Source organism: Ambystoma mexicanum, chromosome 13 (assembly GCF_040938575.1).
Source record: "Ambystoma mexicanum isolate Mex_15411 chromosome 13, UKY_AmexF1_1, whole genome shotgun sequence".
In the NCBI taxonomy this organism is placed as follows: domain Eukaryota; kingdom Metazoa; phylum Chordata; class Amphibia; order Caudata; family Ambystomatidae; genus Ambystoma; species Ambystoma mexicanum.
The window spans coordinates 809,266,230-809,289,374 of record NC_090938.1 but is presented as its reverse complement, the minus strand read 5'-3'; the positions used below and the strand labels follow the sequence as shown (position 1 = coordinate 809,289,374).

Sequence of the window (23,145 nt, the reverse complement as noted above, 5' to 3'; positions counted from 1 at the left end):
CCACTCAGACTCCAGTGCCTTCCCGTGTGCCCATATAGTATCTCACTCCACTCCCTCACTATGGACCCACTCAGACTCCTGTGCCCTCCTGTGTGCCCCTATAGTATCTTACTCCACTCCCTCACTATGGGCCTGCTCAGACTCCTGTGCCTTCCCGTGTGCCCCTATAATATCTTACTCCACTCCCTCACTATGAACCCACTCAGACTCCCGTGCCCTTCCGTGTGCCCATATAGTATCTCACTCCACTCCCTCACTATGGACCCACTCAGACTCCAGTGCCTTCCCATGTGCCCATATAGTATCTCACTCCACTCCCTCACTATGGACCCACTCAGACTCCTGTGCCCTCCTGTGTGCCCCTATAGTATCTTACTCCACTCCCTCACTATGGGGACACTCAGACTCCAGTGCCCTCCCGTGTGCCCCTATAGTATCTTACTCCACTCCCTCACTATGGGCCCACTCAGACTCCCGTGCCCTCCCATGTGCCCCTATAGTATCTTACTCCACTCCCTCACTATGGGCCCACTCAGACTCCAGTGCCCTCCTATGTGCCCCTATAGTATCTTACTCCACTCCCTCACTATGGGACCGCTCAGACTCCAGTGCCCCCCATGTGCCCCTATAGTACCTCACTCGACTCCCTCACTATGGGCCCACTCAGTCTCCAGTGCCCTCCCGTGTGCCCCTATAGTATCATACTCCACTCCCTCACTATGGGCCCACTCAGACTCCAGTGCCCTCCCATGTGCCCCTATAGTATCTTACTCCACTCCCTCACTATGGGCCCGATCAGACTCCAGTGCCCTCCCATGTGCCCCTATAGTACCTCACTCTACTCCCTCACTATGGGCCCACTCAGACTCCAGTGTCCTCCTGTGTGCCCCTATAGTACCTTACTCCACTCGTACCTTACTCCACTCCCTGAATATGGGCCCACTCAGACTACAGTGCCCTCCCATATGCCCGTATATAGTACCATACTAAACTCCCTGAATATGGGCCTCTCAGACTCCTGTGCCTTCCTGTGTGCCCCTGTAGTAGCTTACTCCAGTCCTTCACTATCTGCCCGCTCAGACTCCAGTGCCCTCCCGTGCGCCCCTATAGTATCTTGCTCCTCTCATTCACTATGGGCCCATTCAGTCTCCAGTGCCCTCCCATGTGCCCCTATAGTGTCTTACTCCCCTCCCTCACTATGGGCCTCTCAGACTCCAGTGCCCTCCCATGTGCCCCTATAGTATCTTACTCCACTCCCCAACTATGGGCCTCTCAGACTCCAGTGCCCTCCCATGTGCCTCTATAGTATCTTACTCCACTCTCTCACTATGGATCCTCTCAGACTCCATTGCCCTCCCGTGTGCCCCTATAGTATCTTACTCCACTCCCTCACTATGGGCCTGCTCATACTCCTGTGCCCTCCTGTGTGCCTATATAGTATATCACTCCACTCCCTCACTATGGGCCCTCTCAGACTCCTGTGCCCTCCTGTGTGCCCCTATAGTCTTACTCCACTCCCTCACTATGGGCTCACTCAGAATCCAGTGCCCTCCCATGGGCCCCTATAGTATCTTACCCCACTACCTCACTATGGGCCGCTCAAACTCCAGTGCCCTCCCATGTGCCCCTATAGTATCTTACTCCACATCACTATGGACCCTCTCAGACTCCAGTGCCCTCCCGTGTGCCACTATAGTATCTTACTCCACTCCCTCACTATGGGCCCACTCAGACTCCAGTGCCCTCCCGTGTGCCCCTATAGTACCTTACTCCATTCCCTCCATATGGGCCCACTCAGACTCCAGTGTCCTCCTGTGTGCCCCTATAGTGTCTTACTCCCCTCCCTCAATATGGGCCCACTCAGACTCCAGTGCCCTCCCGTGTGCCCCTAGAGTATCTTACTCCACTCCCTCACGATGGGCCCGCTCAGACTCCAGTGCCCTCCCGTGTGCCCCTATAGTATCTTACTCTACATCCTCCATATGGACCTGCTCAGACTCCAGTGCCCTCACATATGCCCCTATAGTACCTTACTCCACTCCCTCCATATGGACCCACTCAGACTCCAGTGCCCTCCCATGTGCCCCTATAGTATCTTACCCCACTCCCTCACTATGGGCCCGCTCAGACTCCAGTGCCCTCCCATGTGCCCCTATAGTACCTTATTCCACTCCCTCCATATGGACCCACTCAGACTCCAGTGCCCTCTCATTTGCCCCTATAGTACCTTACTCCACTCCCTCACTATGGGCCCGCTCAGACTCCCGTGCCCTCCCGTGTGCCCCTATAGTATCTTACTCCACATCCTCCATAGGGGCCCACTCAGTCTCCAATGTCCTCCTATGTGCCCCAATAGTATCTCACTCCACTCCCTCACTATGGGCCCACTCAGTCTCCAGTGTCCCCCCGTGTGCCCCTATAGTATCTTACTCCACATCCTCCATATGGGCCCTCTCAGACTCCAGTGCCCTCCCATGTCCCCTTATAGTGTCTTACTCCCCTCCCTCACTATGGACCCACTTAGACTCCTGTGCCCTCCTGTGTGCCCCTATAGTATCTTACTCCACTCCCTCACTATGGGGACACACAGACTCCAGTGCCCTCCCGTGTGCCCCTATAGTATCTCACTCCACTCCCTCACTATGGACCCACTCAGACTCCAGTGCCTTCCCGTGTGCCCATATAGTATCTCACTCCACTCAGACACTATGGACCCACTCAGACTCCTGTGCCCTCATGTGTGCCCCTATAGTATCTTACTCCACTCCCTCACTATGGGCCCACTCAGACTCCCGTGCCCTCCCATGTGCCCCTATAGTATCTTAATCCAATCCCTCACTATGGGCCCGGTCAGACTCCCGTGCCCTCCCGTGTGCCCCTATAGTATCTTACTCCACATCCTCCATAGGGGCCGACTCAGACTCCAGTGCCCTCCCATGTGCCCCTATAGTATCTTACTCCACTCCCTCACTATGGGCCCACTCAGACTCCCGTGCCCTCCCATGTGCCCCTATAGTATCTTAATCCAATCCCTCACTATGGGCCCGCTCAGACTCCCGTGCCCTCCCGTGTGCCCCTATAGTATCTTACTCCACATCCTCCATAGGGGCCCACTCAGACTCCAGTGCCCTCCCATGTGCCCCTATAGTACATTACTCCACTCCCTCACTATGGGCCCACTTAGTCTCCAATGTCCTCCCATGTGCCCCTATAGTATCTCACTCCACTCCCTCACTATGGGCCCACTCAGTCTCCAGTGTCCCCCCGTGTGCCCCTATAGTATCTTACTCCACTCCCTCACTATGGTGCCACTCAGACTCCAGTGCCCTCCCATATGCCCCTATAGTATCTTACTCCACTCCCTGAATATGGGCCTCTCAGACTCCAGTGCCCTCCCATGTGCCCCTATAGTATTTTACTCCCCTTCCTCACTATGGGCCCACTCAGACTCCATTGCCCTCCCATATGCCCCTATAGTATCTCACTCCACTCCCTCACTATGGACACACTCAGTCGCCAGTGTCCTCCCATGTGCCCCTATAGTATGTTACTCCACTCCCTCACTATGGGCCCGCTCAGCCTCCCGTACCCTCCCATGTGCCCCTGTAGTAGCTTACTCCATTCCTTCACTATCTGCCCACTCAGACTCCAGTGCCTTCCGGTGTGCTCCTATAGTATCTTCCTCCACTCCCTCACTATGGACCCACTCAGACTCCCGTGCCCTTCCGTGTGCCCATATAGTATCTCACTCCACTCCCTCACTATGGACCACTCAGACTCCAGTGCCTTCCCGTGTGCCCATATAGTATCTCACTCCACTCCCTCACTATGGACCCACTCAGACTCCTGTGCCCTCCTGTGTGCCCCTATAGTATCTTACTCCACTCCCTCACTATGGGGACACTCAGACTCCCGTGCCCTTCCGTGTGTCCATATAGTATCTCACTCCACTCCCTCACTATGGACCACTCAGACTCCAGTGCCTTCCCGTGTGCCCCTATAGTATCTTACTCCACTCCCTCACTATGGGCCTGCTCAGACTCCTGTGCCTTCCCGTGTGCCCCTATAATATCTTACTCCACTCCCTCACTATGAACCCACTCAGACTCCCGTGCCCTTCCGTGTGCCCATATAGTATCTCACTCCACTCCCTCACTATGGACCCACTCAGACTCCAGTGCCTTCCCATGTGCCCATATAGTATCTCACTCCACTCCCTCACTATGGACCCACTCAGACTCCTGTGCCCTCCTGTGTGCCCCTATAGTATCTTACTCCACTCCCTCACTATGGGCCCACTCAGACTCCCGTGCCCTCCCATGTGCCCCTATAGTATCTTAATCCACTCCCTCACTATGGGCCCGCTCAGACTCCCGTGCCCTCCCGTGTGCCCCTATAATATCTTACTCCACTCCCTCACTATGAACCCACTCAGACTCCCGTGCCCTTCCGTGTGCCCATATAGTATCTCACTCCACTCCCTCACTATGGACCCACTCAGACTCCAGTGCCTTCCCATGTGCCCATATAGTATCTCACTCCACTCCCTCACTATGGACCCACTCAGACTCCTATGCCCTCCTGTGTGCCCCTATAGTATCTTAATCCACTCCCTCACTATGGGCCCGCTCAGACTCCCGTGCCCTCCCGTGTGCCCCTATAGTATCTTACTCCACATCCTCCATAGGGGCCCACTCAGTCTCCAATGTCCTCCCATGTGCCCCAATAGTATCTCACTCCACTCCCTCACTATGGGCCCACTCAGTCTCCAGTGTCCCCCCGTGTGCCCCTATAGTATCTTACTCCACATCCTCCATATGGGCCCTCTCAGACTCCAGTGCCCTCCCATGTCCCCTTATAGTGTCTTACTCCCCTCCCTCACTATGGACCCACTTAGACTCCTGTGCCCTCCTGTGTGCCCCTATAGTATCTTACTCCACTCCCTCACTATGGGGACACACAGACTCCAGTGCCCTCCCGTGTGCCCCTATAGTATCTCACTCCACTCCCTCACTATGGACCCACTCAGACTCCAGTGCCTTCCCGTGTGCCCATATAGTATCTCACTCCACTCAGACACTATGGACCCACTCAGACTCCTGTGCCCTCATGTGTGCCCCTATAGTATCTTACTCCACTCCCTCACTATGGGCCCACTCAGACTCCCGTGCCCTCCCATGTGCCCCTATAGTATCTTAATCCAATCCCTCACTATGGGCCCGGTCAGACTCCCGTGCCCTCCCGTGTGCCCCTATAGTATCTTACTCCACATCCTCCATAGGGGCCGACTCAGACTCCAGTGCCCTCCCATGTGCCCCTATAGTATCTTACTCCACTCCCTCACTATGGGCCCACTCAGACTCCCGTGCCCTCCCATGTGCCCCTATAGTATCTTAATCCAATCCCTCACTATGGGCCCGCTCAGACTCCCGTGCCCTCCCGTGTGCCCCTATAGTATCTTACTCCACATCCTCCATAGGGGCCCACTCAGACTCCAGTGCCCTCCCATGTGCCCCTATAGTACATTACTCCACTCCCTCACTATGGGCCCACTTAGTCTCCAATGTCCTCCCATGTGCCCCTATAGTATCTCACTCCACTCCCTCACTATGGGCCCACTCAGTCTCCAGTGTCCCCCCGTGTGCCCCTATAGTATCTTACTCCACTCCCTCACTATGGTGCCACTCAGACTCCAGTGCCCTCCCATATGCCCCTATAGTATCTTACTCCACTCCCTGAATATGGGCCTCTCAGACTCCAGTGCCCTCCCATGTGCCCCTATAGTATTTTACTCCCCTTCCTCACTATGGGCCCACTCAGACTCCATTGCCCTCCCATATGCCCCTATAGTATCTCACTCCACTCCCTCACTATGGACACACTCAGTCGCCAGTGTCCTCCCATGTGCCCCTATAGTATGTTACTCCACTCCCTCACTATGGGCCCGCTCAGCCTCCCGTACCCTCCCATGTGCCCCTGTAGTAGCTTACTCCATTCCTTCACTATCTGCCCACTCAGACTCCAGTGCCTTCCGGTGTGCTCCTATAGTATCTTCCTCCACTCCCTCACTATGGACCCACTCAGACTCCCGTGCCCTTCCGTGTGCCCATATAGTATCTCACTCCACTCCCTCACTATGGACCACTCAGACTCCAGTGCCTTCCCGTGTGCCCATATAGTATCTCACTCCACTCCCTCACTATGGACCCACTCAGACTCCTGTGCCCTCCTGTGTGCCCCTATAGTATCTTACTCCACTCCCTCACTATGGGGACACTCAGACTCCAGTGCCCTCCCGTGTGCCCCTATAGTATCTTACTCCACTCCCTCACTATGGGCCTGCTCAGACTCCTGTGCCTTCCCGTGTGCCCCTATAATATCTTACTCCACCCCCTCACTATGAACCCACTCAGACTCCCATGCCCTTCCGTGTGCCCATATAGTATCTCACTACACTCCCTCACTATGGACCCACTCAGACTCCAGTGCCTTCCCATGTGCCCATATAGTATCTCACTCCACTCCCTCACTATGGGCCCACTCAGACTCCCGTGCCCTCCCATGTGCCCCTATAGTATCTTAATCCACTCCCTCACTATGGGCCCGCTCAGACTCCCGTGCCCTCCCGTGTGCCCCTATAGTATCTTACTCCACATCCTCCATAGGGGCCCACTCAGACTCCAGTGCCCTCCCATGTGCCCCTATAGTACATTACTCCACTCCCTCACTATGGGCCCACTCAGTCTCCAATGTCCTCCCATGTGCCCCTATAGTATCTCACTCCACTCCCTCACTATGGGCCCACTCAGTCTCCAGTGTCCCCCCGTGTGCCCCTATAGTATCTTACTCCACATCCTCCATATGGGCCCTCTCAGACTCCAGTGCCCTCCCATGTCCCCTTATAGTGTCTTACTCCCCTCCCTCACTATGGACCCACTCAGACTCCTGTGCCCTCCTGTGTGCCCCTATAGTATCTTACTCCACTCCCTCACTATGGGGACACTCAGACTCCAGTGCCCTCCCGTGTGCCCCTATAGTATCTCACTCCACTCCCTCACTATGGGCCCACTCAGACTCCAGTGTCCTCCTGTGTGCCCCTATAGTACCTTACTCCACTCGTACCTTACTCCACTCCCTGAATATGGGCCCACTCAGACTACAGTGCCCTCCCATATGCCCGTATATAGTACCATACTAAACTCCCTGAATATGGGCCTCTCAGACTCCTGTGCCTTCCTGTGTGCCCCTGTAGTAGCTTACTCCAGTCCTTCACTATCTGCCCGCTCAGACTCCAGTGCCCTCCCGTGCGCCCCTATAGTATCTTGCTCCTCTCATTCACTATGGGCCCATTCAGTCTCCAGTGCCCTCCCATGTGCCCCTATAGTGTCTTACTCCCCTCCCTCACTATGGGCCTCTCAGACTCCAGTGCCCTCCCATGTGCCCCTATAGTATCTTACTCCACTCCCCAACTATGGGCCTCTCAGACTCCTGTGCCCTCCTGTGTGCCCCTATAGTATCTTACTCCACTCCCTCACTATGGGCCTGCTCAGACTCCTGTGCCTTCCCGTGTGCCCCTATAATATCTTACTCCACTCCCTCACTTTGAACCCACTCAGACTCCCGTGCCCTTCCGTGTGCCCATATAGTATCTCACTCCACTCCCTCACTATGGACCCACTCAGACTCCAGTGCCTTCCCATGTGCCCATATAGTATCTCACTCCACTCCCTCACTATGGACCCACTCAGACTCCTGTGCCCTCCTGTGTGCCCCTATAGTATCTTACTCCACTCCCTCACTATGGGGACACTCAGACTCCAGTGCCCTCCCGTGTGCCCCTATAGTATCTTACTCCACTCCCTCACTATGGGCCCACTCAGACTCCCGTGCCCTCCCATGTGCCCCTATAGTATCTTACTCCACTCCCTCACTATGGGCCCACTCAGACTCCAGTGCCCTCCTATGTGCCCCTATAGTATCTTACTCCACTCCCTCACAATGGGACCGCTCAGACTCCAGTGCCCTCCCATGTGCCCCTATAGTACACCTCACTCGACTCCCTCACTATGGGCCCACTCAGTCTCCAGTGTCCTCCCGTGTGCCCCTATAGTATCTTACTCCACTCCCTCACTATGGGCCCACTCAGACTCCAGTGCCCTCCCATGTGCCCCTATAGTATCTTACTCCACTCCCTCACTATGGGCCCGATCAGACTCCAGTGCCCTCCCATGTGCCCCTATAGTACCTCACTCCACTCCCTCACTATGGGCCCACTCAGACTCCAGTGTCCTCCTGTGTGCCCCTATAGTACCTTACTCCACTCGTACCTTACTCCACTCCCTGAATATGGGCCCAATCAGACTACAGTGCCCTCCCATATGCCCGTATATAGTACCATACTAAACTCCCTGAATATGGGCCTCTCAGACTCCTGTGCCTTCCTGTGTGCCCCTGTAGTAGCTTACTCCAGTCCTTCACTATCTGCCCGCTCAGACTCCAGTGCCCTCCCGTGCGCCCCTATAGTATCTTGCTCCTCTCATTCACTATGGGCCCATTCAGTCTCCAGTGCCCTCCCATGTGCCCCTATAGTGTCTTACTCCCCTCCCTCACTATGGGCCTCTCAGACTCCAGTGCCCTCCCATGTGCCCCTATAGTATCTTACTCCACTCCCCAACTATGGGCCTCTCAGACTCCAGTGCCCTCCCATGTGCCTCTATAGTATCTTACTCCACTCTCTCACTATGGACCCTCTCAGACTCCATTGCCCTCCCGTGTGCCCCTATAGTATCTTACTCCACTCCCTCACTATGGGCCTGCTCATACTCCTGTGCCCTCCTGTGTGCCTATATAGTATCTCACTCCACTCCCTCACTATGGGCCCTCTCAGACTCCTGTGCCCTCCTGTGTGCCACTATAGTCTTACTCCACTCCCTCACTATGGGCTCACTCAGAATCCAGTGCCCTCCCATGGGCCCCTATAGTATCTTACCCCACTACCTCACTATGGGCCCGCTCAGACTCCAGTGCCCTCCCATGTGCCCCTATAGTATCTTACTCCACATCACTATGGACCCTCTCAGACTCCAGTGCCCTCCCGTGTGCCACTATAGTATCTTACTCCACTCCCTCACTATGGGCCCACTCAGACTCCAGTGCCCTCCCGTGTGCCCCTATAGTATCTTACTCCACATCCTCCATATGGACCTGCTCAGACTCCAGTGCCCTCACATATGCCCCTATAGTACCTTACTCCACTCCCTCCATATGGACCCACTCAGACTCCAGTGCCCTCCCATGTGCCCCTATAGTATCTTACCCCACTCCCTCACTATGGGCCCGCTCAGACTCCAGTGCCCTCCCATGTGCCCCTATAGTATCTTACTCCACTCCCTCACTATGGACCCTCTCAGACTCCAGTGCCCTCCCGTGTGCCCCTATAGTATCTTACTCCACTCCCTCACTATGGGCCCACTCAGACTCCAGTGCCCTCCCGTGTGCCCCTATAGTACCTTACTCCATTCCCTCCATATGGGCCCACTCAGACTCCAGTGTCCTCCTGTGTGCCCCTATAGTACCTTACTCCACTCCCTCACTATGGGCCTCTCAGACTCCAGTGCCCTCCCATGTGCCCCTATAGTGTCTTACTCCCCTTCCTCAATATGGGCCCACTCAGACTCCAGTGCCCTCCCATGTGCCCATATATTGTCTTACTCCACTCCCTCACTATGTGCCTCTAAGGCTCCAGTGTCCTCCTGTGTGCCCCTATAGTACCTTACTCCACTCGTACCTTACTTTACTCCAGGAAGATGGGCCCACACAGACTCCAGTGCCCTCCCATATGCCCCTATAGTAACTTACTCCTCTCCCTGAATATGGGCCTCTCAGACTCCAGTGCCCTCCCATGTGCCCCTATAGTATTTTACTCCACTCCCTCACTATGGGCCCGCTCAGACTCCAGTGCCCTCCCATGTGCCCCTATAGTATCTTACTCCACTCCCTCACTATGGGCCCGATCAGACTCCAGTGCCCTCCCATGTGCCCCTATAGTACCTCAATCCACTTCCTCACTATGGGCCCACTCAGACTTCAGTGTCCTCCTGTGTGCCCCTATAGTACCTTACTCCACTCGTACCTTACTCCACTCCCTAAATATGGGCCCACTCAGACTCCAGTGCCCTCCCATATGCCCCTATAGTACCATACTCAACTCCCTGAATATGGGCCTCTCAGACTCCTGTGCCTTCCCGTGTGTCCCTGTAGTAGCTTACTCCAGTCCTTCACTATCTGCCCGCTCAGAATCCAGTGCCCTCCCGTGTGCCCCTATAGTACCTTATTCCACTCCCTCCATATGGACCCACTCAGACTCCAGTGCCCTCCCATTTGCCCCTATAGTACCTTACTCCACTCCCTCACTATGGGCCCGTTCATACTCCAGTGCCCTCCCATTTGCCCCTATAGTATCTTACTCCACTCCCTCACTATGGGCCTCTCAGACTTCAGTGCCCTCCCGTGTGCCCCTATAGTATCTTACTCCACTCGTTCACTATGGGCCCTCTCAGACACCAGTGCCCTCCCATGTGCCCCTATAGTATCTTACTCCACTTCCTCACTATGGGCCTCTCAGACTTCAGTGCCCTCCCGTGTGCCCTATAGTATCTTACTCCACTCCCTCACTATGTGCTTCTCAGACTCCAGTGCCCTCCCATGGGCCTCTATAGTACCTTATTCCACTCCCTCCATATGGACCCACTCAGACTCCAGTGCCCTCCCATTTGCCCCTATAGTACCTTACTCCACTCCCTCACTATGGGCCCGTTCAGACTCCAGTGCCCTCCCATGTGCCCCTATAGTATCTTACTCCACTTCTCACTATGGGACCACTCAGACTCCAGTGCCCTCCCATGTGCCCCTATTGTATCTTACTCCACTCCCTCACTATGGGCCTCTCAGACTTCAGTGCCCTCCTGTGTGCCCCTATAGTATCTTACTCCACTCCCTCACTATGGGCCCTCTCAGACACCAGTGCCCTCTCATGGGCACCTATAGTACCTTTTTCCACTCCCTCCATATGGACCCACTCAGACTCCAGTGCCCTCCCATTTGCCCCTATAGTACCTTACTCCACGCCCTCACTATGGGCCCACTCAGACTCCAGTGTCCTCCTGTGTGCCCCTATAGTACCTTACTCCACTCCCTGAATATGGACCTCTCAGACTCCAGTGCCCTCCCATGTGCCCCTATAGTATCTTACTCCACTCCCTCACTATGGGCCCACTCAGACTCCAGTGCCGTCCCATATGCCCCTATAGTACCTTACTCCACTCCCTGAATATGGGCCTCTCAGACTCCAGTGCCCTCCCATGTGCCCCTATAGTATCTTACTCCACTACCTCACTATGAGCCCACTCAGACTCCAGTGCCCTCCCGTGTGCCCCTATAGTATCTTACTCCACTCCCTCACTATGGGCCCACTCAGACTCCAGTGTCCTCCTGTGTGCCCCTATAGTACCTTACTCCACTCGTACCCTACTCCGCTCCCTGAATATGGGCCCACTCAGACTCCAGTGCCCTCCCGTATGCCCTATAGTACCTTACTCTACTCCCTCACTATTGGCCCACTCAGACTCCAGTGCCCTCCCATATGCCCCTATAGTACCTTACTCCACTCCCTCACTATGGTCCCACTCAGACTCCAGTGCCCTCCCATATGCCCCTATAGTATCTAACTCCACTCCCTGAATATGGGCCTCTCAGACTCCAGTGCCCTCCCATGTGCCCCTATAGTATTTTACTCCCCTTCCTCACTATGGGCCCACTCAGACTCCATTGCCCTCCCATATGCCCCTATAGTATCTCACTCCACTCCCTCACTATGGACCCACTCAGTCTCCAGTGTCCTCCCATGTGCCCCTATAGTATGTTACTCCACTCCCTCACTATGGGCCCGCTCAGCCTCCCCTACCCTCCCATGTGCCCCTGTAGTAGCTTACTCCATTCCTTCACTATCTGCCCACTCAGACTCCGGTGTGCCCCTATAGTATCTTCCTCCACTCCCTCACTATGGACCCACTCAGACTCCCGTGCCCTTCCGTGTGCCCATATAGTATCTCACTCCACTCCCTCACTATGGACCACTCAGACTCCAGTGCCTTCCCGTGTGCCCCTATAGTATCTTACTCCACTCCCTCACTATGGGCCTGCTCAGACTCCTGTGCCTTCCCGTGTGCCCCTATAATATCTTACTCCACTCCCTCACTATGAACCCACTCAGACTCCCGTGCCCTTCCGTGTGCCCATATAGTATCTCACTCCACTCCCTCACTATGGACCCACTCAGACTCCAGTGCCTTCCCATGTGCCCATATAGTATCTCACTCCACTCCCTCACTATGGACCCACTCAGACTCCTGTGCCCTCCTGTGTGCCCCTATAGTATCTTACTCCACTCCCTCACTATGGGCCCACTCAGACTCCCGTGCCCTCCCATGTGCCCCTATAGTATCTTAATCCACTCCCTCATTATGGGCCCGCTCAGACTCCCGTGCCCTCCCGTGTGCCCCTATAGTATCTTACTCCACATCCTCCATAGGGGCCCACTCAGTCTCCAATGTCCTCCCATGTGCCCCAATAGTATCTCACTCCACTCCCTCACTATGGGCCCACTCAGTCTCCAGTGTCCCCCCGTGTGCCCCTATAGTATCTTACTCCACATCCTCCATATGGGCCCTCTCAGACTCCAGTGCCCTCCCATGTCCCCTTATAGTGTCTTACTCCCCTCCCTCACTATGGACCCACTTAGACTCCTGTGCCCTCCTGTGTGCCCCTATAGTATCCTACTCCACTCCCTCACTATGGGGACACACAGACTCCAGTGCCCTCCCGTGTGCCCCTATAGTATCTCACTCCACTCCCTCACTATGGACCCACTCAGACTCCAGTGCCTTCCCGTGTGCCCATATAGTATCTCACTCCACTCAGACACTATGGACCCACTCAGACTCCTGTGCCCTCATGTGTGCCCCTATAGTATCTTACTCCACTCCCTCACTATGGGCCCACTCAGACTCCCGTGCCCTCCCATGTGCCCCTATAGTATCTTAATCCAATCCCTCACTATGGGCCCGGTCAGACTCCCGTGCCCTCCCGTGTGCCCCTATAGTATCTTACTCCACATCCTCCATAGGGGCCCACTCAGACTCCAGTGCCCTCCCATGTGCCCCTATAGTATCTTACTCCACTCCCTCACTATGGGCCCACTCAGACTCCCGTGCCCTCCCATGTGCCCCTATAGTATCTTAATCCAATCCCTCACTATGGGGCCGCTCAGACTCCCGTGCCCTCCCGTGTGCCCCTATAGTATCTTACTCCACATCCTCCATAGGGGCCCACTCAGACTCCAGTGCCCTCCCATGTGCCCCTATAGTACATTACTCCACTCCCTCACTATGGGCCCACTTAGTCTCCAATGTCCTCCCATGTGCCCCTATAATATCTCACTCCACTCCCTCACTATGGGCCCACTCAGTCTCCAGTGTCCTCCCGTGTGCCCCTATAGTATCTTACTCCACATCCTCCATATGGGCCCTCTCAGGCTCCAGTGCCCTCCCATGTCCCCTTATAGTGTCTTACTCCCCTCCCTCACTATGGACCCACTCAGACTCCTGTGCCTTCCCCTGTGCCCATATAGTTTCTCACTCCACTCCCTCACTATGGACCCACTCAGACTCCTGTGCCCTCCTATGTGCCCCTATAGTATCTTACTCCACTCCCTCACTATGGGGACACTCAGACTCCAGTGCCCTCCTGTGTGCCCCTATAGTATCTTACTCGACTCACTCACTATGGGCCCACTCAGACTCCCGTGCCCTCCCATGTGCCCCTATAGTATCTTAATCCACTCCCTCACTATGGGCCCGCTCAGACTCCCGTGCCCTCCCGTGTGCCCCTATAGTATCTTACTCCACATCCTCCATAGGGCCCCACTCAGACTCCAGTGCCCTCCCATGTGCCCCTATAGTACATTACTCCACTCCCTCACTATGGGCCCACTCAGTCTCCAATGTCCTCCCATGTGCCCCTATAGTATCTCACTCCACTTCCTCACTATGGGCCCACTCAGTCTCCAGTGTCCTCCCGTGTGCCCCTATAGTATCTTACTCCACATCCTCCATAGGGGCCCACTCAGACTCCAGTTCCCTCCCATGTGCCCCTATAGTACATTACTACATTCCCTCACTATGGGCCCACTCAGTCTCCAATGTCCTCCCATGTGCCCCTATAGTATCTCACTCCACTCCCTCACTATGGGCCCACTCAGTCTCCAGTGTCCTCCCGTGTGCCCCTATAGTATCTTACTCCACATCCTCCATATGGGCCCACTCAGTCTCCAGTGTCCTCCCTTGTGCCCCTATAGTATCTTACTCCACATCCTCCATAGGGGCCCACTCAGACTCCAGTGCCCTCCCATGTGCCCCTATAGTACATTACTACACTCCCTCACTATGGGCCCACTCAGTCTCCAATGTCCTCCCATGTGCCCCTATAGTATCTCACTCCACTCCCTCACTATGGGCCCACTCAGTCTCCAGTGTCCCCCAGTGTGCCCCTATAGTATCTTACTCCATATCCTCCATAGGGGCCCTCTCAGACTCCAGTGCCCTCCCATGTCCCCTTATAGTGTCTTACTCCCCTCCCTCAATATGGACCCACTCAGACTCCTGTGCCCTCCTGTGTGCCCCTATAGTACCTTACTCCACTCCCTCACTATGGTCCCACTAAGACTCCAGTGCCCTCCCATATGCCCCTATAGTATCTTACTCCACTCCCTGAATATGGGCCTCTCAGACTCCAGTGCCCTCCCATGTGGCCCTATAGTATTTTACTCCCCTTCCTCACTATGGGCCCACTCAGACTCCATTGCCCTCCCATTTGCCCCTATAGTATCTCACTCCACTCCCTCACTATGGACCCACTCAGTCTCCAGTGTCCTCCCATGTGCCCCTATAGTATGTTACTCCACTCCCTCACTATGGGCCCACTCAGCCTCCGTACCCTCCATGTGCCCCTGTAGTAGCTTACTCCATTCATTGACTATCTGTCCACTCTGACTCCAGTGCCCTCCGGTGTGCCCCTATAGTATCTTCCTCCACTCCCTAACTATGGACCCACTCAGACTCCCGTGCCCTTCCATGTGCCCATATAGCCATATAGTATCTCACTCCACTCCCTCACTATGGACCCACTCAGACTCCAGTGCCTTCCCTTGTGCCCATATAGTATCTCACTCCACTCCCTCACTATGGACCCACTCAGACTCCTGTGCCCTCCTGTGTGCCCCTATAGTATCTTATCCCTCTCCCTCACTATGGGGACACTCAGACTCCAGTGCCCTCCCGTGTGCCCCTATAGTATCTTACTCCACTCGCTCACTATGGGCCTGCTCAGACTCCTGTGCCTTCCCGTGTGCCCATATAATATCTTACTCCACTCCCTCACTATGAACCAACTCAGACTCCCGTGCCCTTCCGTGTGCCCATATAGTATCTCACTCCACTCCCTCACTATGGACCCACTCAGACTCCAGTGCCTTCCCATGTGCCCATATAGTATCTCACTCCACTCCCTCACTATGGACCCACTCAGACTACTGTGAAATCCTGTGTGCCCCTATAGTATCTTACTCCACTCCCTCACTATGGGGACACTCAGACTCCAGTGCCCTCCCGTGTGCCCCTATAGTATCTTACTCCACTCCCTCACTATGGGCCCACTCAGACTCCCGTGCCCTCCCATGTGCCCCTATAGTATCTTAATCCACTCCCTCACTATGGGCCCGCTCAGACTCCCGTGCCCTCCCGTGTGCCCCTATAGTACATTACTCCACTCCCTCACAATGGGCCCACTCAGTCTCCAATGTCCTCCCATGTGCCCCTATAGTATCTCACTCCACTCCCTCACTATGGGCCCACTCAGTCTCCAGTGTCCCCCCGTGTGCCCCTATAGTATCTTACTCCACATCCTCCATATGGGCCCTCTCAGACTCCAGTGCCCTCCCATGTCCCCTTATAGTGTCTTACTCCCCTCCCTCACTATGGACCCACTCAGACTCCTGTGCCCTCCTGTGTGCCCCTATAGTATCTTACTCCACTCCCTCTCTATGGGGACACTCAGACTCCTGTGCCCTCCTGTGTGCCCCTATAGTATCTTACTCCACTCCCTCACTATGGGGACACTCAGACTCCAGTGCCCTCCTGTGCGCCCCTATAGTATCTCACTCCACTCCCTCACTATGGGCCCACTCAGTCTCCAGTGTCCTCCCATGTGCCCCTATAGTATCTTACTCCACATCCTCCATAGGGGCCCACTCAGACTCCAGTGCCCTCCCATGTGCCCCTATAGTACATTACTCCACTCCCTCACTATGGGCCCACTCAGTCTCCAATGTCCTCCCATGTGCCCCTATAGTATCTCACTCCACTCCCTCACTATGGGCCCACTCAGTCTCCAGTGTCCTCCCGTGTGCCCCTATAGTATCTTACTCCACATCCTCCATATGGGCCCACTCCGACTCCAGTGCCCTCCCATGTGCCCCTATAGGGTCTTACTCCACTCCCTCACTATGGATCTGCTCAGACTCCAGTGCCCTTCCATGTGCCCCTATAGTATCTTACTCCACTCCCTCACTATGGGCCTGTTCAGACTCCAGTGCCCTCCCATGTGCCCCTATAGTATCTTACTCCACTTCTCACTATGGGCCCACTCAGACTCCAGTGCCCTCCCATGTGCCCCTATAGTATCTTACTCCACTCCCTCACTATGGGCCTCTCAGACTCCAGTGTCCTCCTGTGTGCCTCTATAGTACCTTACTCCACTCCCTGAATATGGGCCTCTCAGACTCCAGTGCCCTCCCATGTGCCCCTATAGTATCTTACTCCACTACCTCACAATGGGCCTCAGACTCCAGTGCCCTCCCATATGCCCCTATAGTATCTCACTCCACTCCCTCACTATAGGCCCATTCAGTCTCCAGTGCCACCCATGTGCCCCTATAGTATCTTACTCCACTCCCTCACTATGGGTCCTCTCAGGCTGCAGTGCCCTCACATGTGCCCCTATAGTATCTTACTCCACTCCCTCACAATGGGCCTCTCAGACTCCAGTGCCCTCCCGTGTGCCCCTATAGTATCTCACTCCACTTCCTCACTATGGGCCTCTCAGACACCAGTGCCCTCCCATGGGCCCCTATAGTACCTTATTCCACTCCCTCCATATGGACCCACTCAGACTCCAGTGCCCTCTAATTTGCCCCTATAGTACCTTACTCCACTCCCTCACTATGGGCCCACTCAGACTCCGGTGCCCTCCCTTGTGCACCTATAGTATATTACTCCACTTCCTCGCTGTCGGCCCGTTCAGACTCCAGTGCCCTCCCATGTGCCCCTATAGGGTCTTACTCCACTCCCTCACTATGGATCTGCTCAGACTCCAGTGCCCTTCCATGTGCCCCTATAGTATCTTACTCCACTCCCTCACTATGGGCCCGCTCAGACTCCAGTGCCCTCCCATGTGCCCCTATAGTATCTTACTCCAGTCCCTCACTATGGGCCCACTCAGACTCCAGTGTCCTCCTGTGTGCCTCTATAGTACCTTACTCCACTCCCTGAATATGGGCCTCTCAGACTCCAGTGCCCTCCCATGTGCCCCTATAGTATCTTACTCCACTACCTCACAATGGGCCTCTCAGACTCCAGTGCCCTCCCATATGCCCCTATAGTATTTCACTCCACTCCCTCACTATAGGCCCATTCAGTCTCCAGTGCCCTCCCATGTGCCCCTATAGTATCTTACTCCACTCCCTCACTATGGTCCCACTCAGGCTGCAGTGCCCTCCCATGTGCCCCTATAGTATCTTACTCCACTCCCTCACTATGGGCCTCTCAGACTCCAATGCCCTCCCATGTGCCCCTATAGTATCTTACTCCACTCCCTCACTATGGGCCCTCTCAGGCTGCAGTGCCCTCACATGTGCCCCTATAGTATCTTACTCCACTCCCTCACTATGGGCCTCTCAGACTCCAGTGCCCTCCCGTGTGCCCCTATAGTATCTCACTCCACTCCCTCACTATGGGCCTCTCAGACACCAGTGCCCTCCCATGGGCCCCTATAGTACCTTATTCCACTCCCTCCATATGGACCCACTCAGACTCCAGTGCCCTCTCATTTGCCCCTATAGTACCTTACTCCACTCCCTCACTATGGGCCCACTCAGACTCCAGCGCCCTCCAGTGTGCGCCTATAGTATATTACTCCACTCCTTCACTATGGGCCCATTCAGACTCCAGTGCCCTCCCATGTGCCCCTATAGTATATTACTCCACTCCCTCCATATGGGCCCACTCAGACTCCAGAGCCTTCCCATGTGCCCATATAGTATCTCACTCCACTCCCTCACTATGGACCCACTCAGACTCCAGTGCCTTCCCGTGTGCCCATATAGTATCTCACTCCACTCCCTCACTATGAACCCACTCAGACTCCTGTGCCCTTCCGTGTGCCCATATAGTATCTCACTCCACTCCCTCACTATGGGACCGCTCAGACTCCAGTGCCCTCCCATATGCCCCTATAGTACCTTACTCCACTCCCTCACTATGGTCCCACTCAGACTCCAGTGCCCTCCCATGTGCCCCTATAGTATCTCACTCCACTCCCTCACTATGGACCCACTCAGACTCCAGTGCCTTCCCGTGTGCCCATATAGTATCTCACTCCACTCCCTCACTATGAACCCACTCAGACTCCTGTGCCCTTCCGTGTGCCCATATAGTATCTCACTCCACTCCCTCACTATGGGACCGCTCAGACTCCAGTGCCCTCCCATATGCCCCTATAGTACCTTACTCCACTCCCTCACTATGGTCCCACTCAGACTCCAGTTCCCTCCTGTGTGCCCCTATAGTACCTTACTCCACATCCTCTCCATATGGTCCCTCTCAGACTCCAGTGCCCTCCCATGTGCCCCTATAGTGTCTTACTCCCCTCCCTCACTATGGGCCCACTCAGACTCCAGTGCCCTCCCATGTGCCCCTATAGTGTCTTACTCCACTCCCTCACTATGTGCCTCTCAGACTCCAGTGTCCTCCTGTGTGCCCCTATAGTATCTTACTCCACATCCTCCATATGGGCCCTTTCAGACTCCAGTGCCCTCCCATGTGCCCCTATAGTATCTTACTCCACTCCCTCACTATGGACCTGCTCAGACTCATGTGTACCCCCACCCTAAACACTACTGCTTGGCACCCTAGGGCTCCCAAGTCCGACTTTGTGAACCCCCAGACTCTTACTCCACTTCTCCACCGCAAGCTCGCCCAGGCTGCTATGCTCCACCCAGCACTCATACTCGTCTGCTGGGCCTGGTCCCGGGATCAGCTCCAGATAGACCTGGGCCTGGTAGCTCCAGTTCCCATTGGAGCGCACGATGCTGGTGGTCATGTTTGGGCCCATGGGGACGCCGTTCTTTAGCCAAGTGATGCCGATGGGGTCTGGGTAGAAGTCGGATACATAGCAGACCAGCACGGCCGGGTCGCCTTCATTCACAGGTTCAATGGGGGCAATCCGCACAGTAGGGATGCCTGGGGAGAAAAAGACAAGGGGCTCAAAGTACAACATAGGGCTGCGTGAGGGTGTTTAGTAGCACACCCCAGGAAAACCATCTAGAGGGCACCCCAAGATAATTCCTACCAAGGTATGTTGGGATTCAAGAGCAGAGGATATTAGAAAAGACTCACCTAAGATTACGCTGAGTAAGGGTTTGACTAAGGTATGTTGGGATTCACGAGAAGAGGGGAGGAGAAAAGACCTGAGGTCACGCTGAGTAAGGGTTTGACTAAGATGTGCTGGGATTCATGAGTAGAGGGAAGGTGAAAAGACCTACCTAAGATCACACAGAGTAAGCGTTTGACTAAGATGGGCTGGGATTCATGAGTAGATGGGAGGTGAAAAGACTAACCTAAGATCACACGGAGTAAGCGTTTGACTAAGGAATGCTGAGATTCAAGGGCAGAGGGGAGGGGAAAAGACATGAGGTCACACTGAGTAAGGGTTTGACTAAGGTATGCTGAGATTCATGAGTAGAGGGGAGGTGAAAAGACCTACCTAAGATCACACTGAGTAAGCGCTTGACTAAGGAATGCTAAGATTCAAGGGCAGAGGGGAGGGGAAAAGACATGAGGTCACACTGAGTAAGGGTTTGACTAAGATGTGCTGGGATTCATGAGTAGAGGGAAGGTGAAAAGACCTACCTAAGATCACACAGAGTAAGCGTTTGACTAAGGAATGCTAAGATTCAAGGGCAGAGGGGAGGGGAAAAGACATGAGGTCACACTGAGTAAGGGTTTGACTAAGGTATGCTGAGATTCATGAGTAGAGGGGAGGTGAAAAGACCTACCTAAGATCACACTGAGTAAGCGCTTGACTAAGGAATGCTGAGATTCAAGAGCAGAGGGTAGGGGAAAAGACTCACCTGAGGTCACACTGATTAAGGGTTTGACTAAGGTATGTTGGGATTCACGAGAAGAGGGGAGGAGAAAAGACCTGAGGTCACGCTGAGTAAGGGTTTGACTAAGATGTGCTGGGATTCATGAGTAGAGGGAAGGTGAAAAGACCTACCTAAGATCACACTGAGTAAGCATTTGACTAAGATGGGCTGGGATTCATGAGTAGATGGGAGGTGAAAAGACTAACCTAAGATTACACTGAGTGAGGGTTTGACTAAGGTATGCTGAGATTCAAGAGCAGAGGGGAGGAGAAAAGACTCACCTGAGGTCACACTGAGTAAGGATCTGATTAATTTATGCTGGAATTGAAGAGCACAGGGGGTGGGCAAGAGACCCACCTGAGGTCACACTGAGTAAGGGTTTGACTAAGGTATGCTGGAATTCAAGAGCACGGGGGGGGCAAGAGACTCGCCTCAGGTCACACTGAGTAAGGGTCTGACTAAGGTGTGCTGGGATTCAAGAGCACAGGGGGGCAAGAGTCTCACCTGAGGTCACACTGAGTAAGGGTTTGACTAAGGTAAGCTGGAATTCAAGAGCACGGGGGGGCAAGCGACTCACCTGAGGTCACACTGTGTAAGGGTTTGACTAAGGTATGCTGGAATTCAAGAGCACATGGGAGGTGAAAAGACTAGCATAGATTCAGTAAGGCACACTTGAATTCAGGACCAGAGCTGTGCAAAGGCCACACAGTTAGCGATTGACTGAGGGACATTGGAAATGAGGATTAGAGCAGGTGCCCAGTATAGGGGAAGACACCCCCCGTGGTCCACCTGAGTTAGGGCTTGACTGAGGTATGTTGGGGTTCAGGGGCAGAGCTTGAGTTAGGGAAAGACTTGCATGAGGTCACGCAGTGAGTCATGCCCGGATTCATCGTTGGACTGAGGATCAGAGGCAGGTGAGGGGCATGGCATGTGGTCACTAGGAGCCTGAGGAGTAGCTGTGGTTTGAATCAGGCAGGATGTGCAGACTTAAGCAATGTCCCGCTGCTTCCATTCATTTGGCTCTAAATCGGTTCTGAGGGCAATGGGGCAGACACTGATCATCTTCCGGGTTATGTGGGGCAGAGACACTGAGCTTCCGGGTCACGTGGACACTGGATCCTCCCGCCTAACAGATGCTCTCTGAGGTTGGTAACTAAGAAGTAAATCCCACTGCTGAGTGTGTGTGAAGGCTGAAGTGTGCATTAAGAATAGGGGATCTGAGAAGTCCAAAGAGGCCCAGGGCCCCCTCAGGGAAGAACTAGAGGGGTCCGCTCCATCGGCCTGCCCAGGCACTACATTGGCTTGCCCATTCCTTGCAGCTGGCTTGCCCTCAGTCATTCCCTTGACCTTTCCTTGGTGGGTCTCTCTGCTGCTTCATTCCTGAACTTGCATTGGTTTAGCCCAAGGTGTAGAGGTTTAATTCATGGACTGGGCTCTTCTTGGGAACCAAGGCGTGGGGTCCAAAACAAGCAAATGGACGGGAACACACTCCTCTGAGGTCAAACAGAGAGTCAGTGGCAGAGAAATGTGCTGGTGAACAGAGGCCCATTGGAAGGGCAGGACTCCAGGGCAGTAAGGGAGAGGTGGGGAGGGGACGGAGGGTTAGGAGCATCACTCAAAGAGCTTGACTTCTGATCTATGACATCCACAGCCACTTGATGGGCTGGGCTTGAGTGGGGCTTGGAGGGCACTCACAGCCAAGAGACGTGGATGGCTCCCATGCAGGGCTGGAGTTTGGAAAGCAGTCGCTGCTCTGCAGAATTCTCACCCAAGTGCGTCAGTCACTCTACCTTAGAGCCCTCCAGCTCTTTTGCTATATCTTTGGACTTTGAACTTTTCATTTTCAATGTGTTTTCTGTGTTTGTTTCTTTGGATATGGAGTATTAGACAACTCCATAGGCATCATCTTTTTCTTGTGTGTCACACAGCACCTTCAGTGCAGTGGCACAGGGATGTCGTTCAGTCTCCCCAAGGTTTAAATACCTTCTCTGGGACTGACTACTATCTCCCAGTGCTTGTAAAGTTAAATTGACTTTGCTAGTCTTTTTAAATTCATAGACCCAGTACAAACTATCTTCCTATAGAGTGCTGGAGGGGTTGCCTAGCATCCCGTATGTCTAAACACTCATGTCACAGTCAAATGTTACTCTTTCCTGGCTGGCGGCAGTGGTTTAGATGAAACTACCATGATTTTTCCTGACAGCGAACACCGGTAGCTAAAAATCAGGTCAGCCATGTTTTTCAATATGGCGCCCAAGACCCCTCTGTAAAAACAGACTCTGGTCATCTTTTTTTGCTGTTTCTTTTAGGAAAGGTCCTTCTTGTGTTTAACTCTGCGCGCCAAATCAGGTTTGGTCCCTTTGTCCGATGGCCTTTGGCTGGCTTCAGTGCTCAAGCCCTCCTCTGGCGCCTGAGTGTCTGGGGTGGACATGATGTGAGGGAGGTGCCCGAAGCTCCCTGATGTCCTCCCTCTTGTCCCCATGACTGACGCTCAGGAACAGCGAGATCTGCAGGAACTGCCAGGAACAACTGCCTCAGCTACAGCTTTTCTTCATCCATAAGGTACTGTGCAAACGCGGTGTGGAAATCCTTTCTGCCGCGGTGAAAGT

At 54.3% G+C, this 23,145-nt stretch overlaps 1 protein-coding gene across 2 annotated transcripts in view; it reads right to left on the bottom strand.

Moving 5' to 3' along the window:
* LOC138522041 (class II histocompatibility antigen, M beta 1 chain) overlaps positions 1–23,145 on the bottom strand; it is a 356,872-nt gene that overhangs the window by 152,290 nt on the left and 181,437 nt on the right. The window contains exon 3 of one of the 2 annotated variants that reach the window (XM_069635265.1): positions 19,400–19,631. In XM_069635265.1, the coding sequence (XP_069491366.1) occupies positions 19,400–19,631 (232 nt within the window). Of the gene's footprint in view, positions 1–19,343; positions 19,632–23,145 lie in introns of both variants that reach the window. The other variant, XM_069635264.1, reaches the window with a different exon arrangement.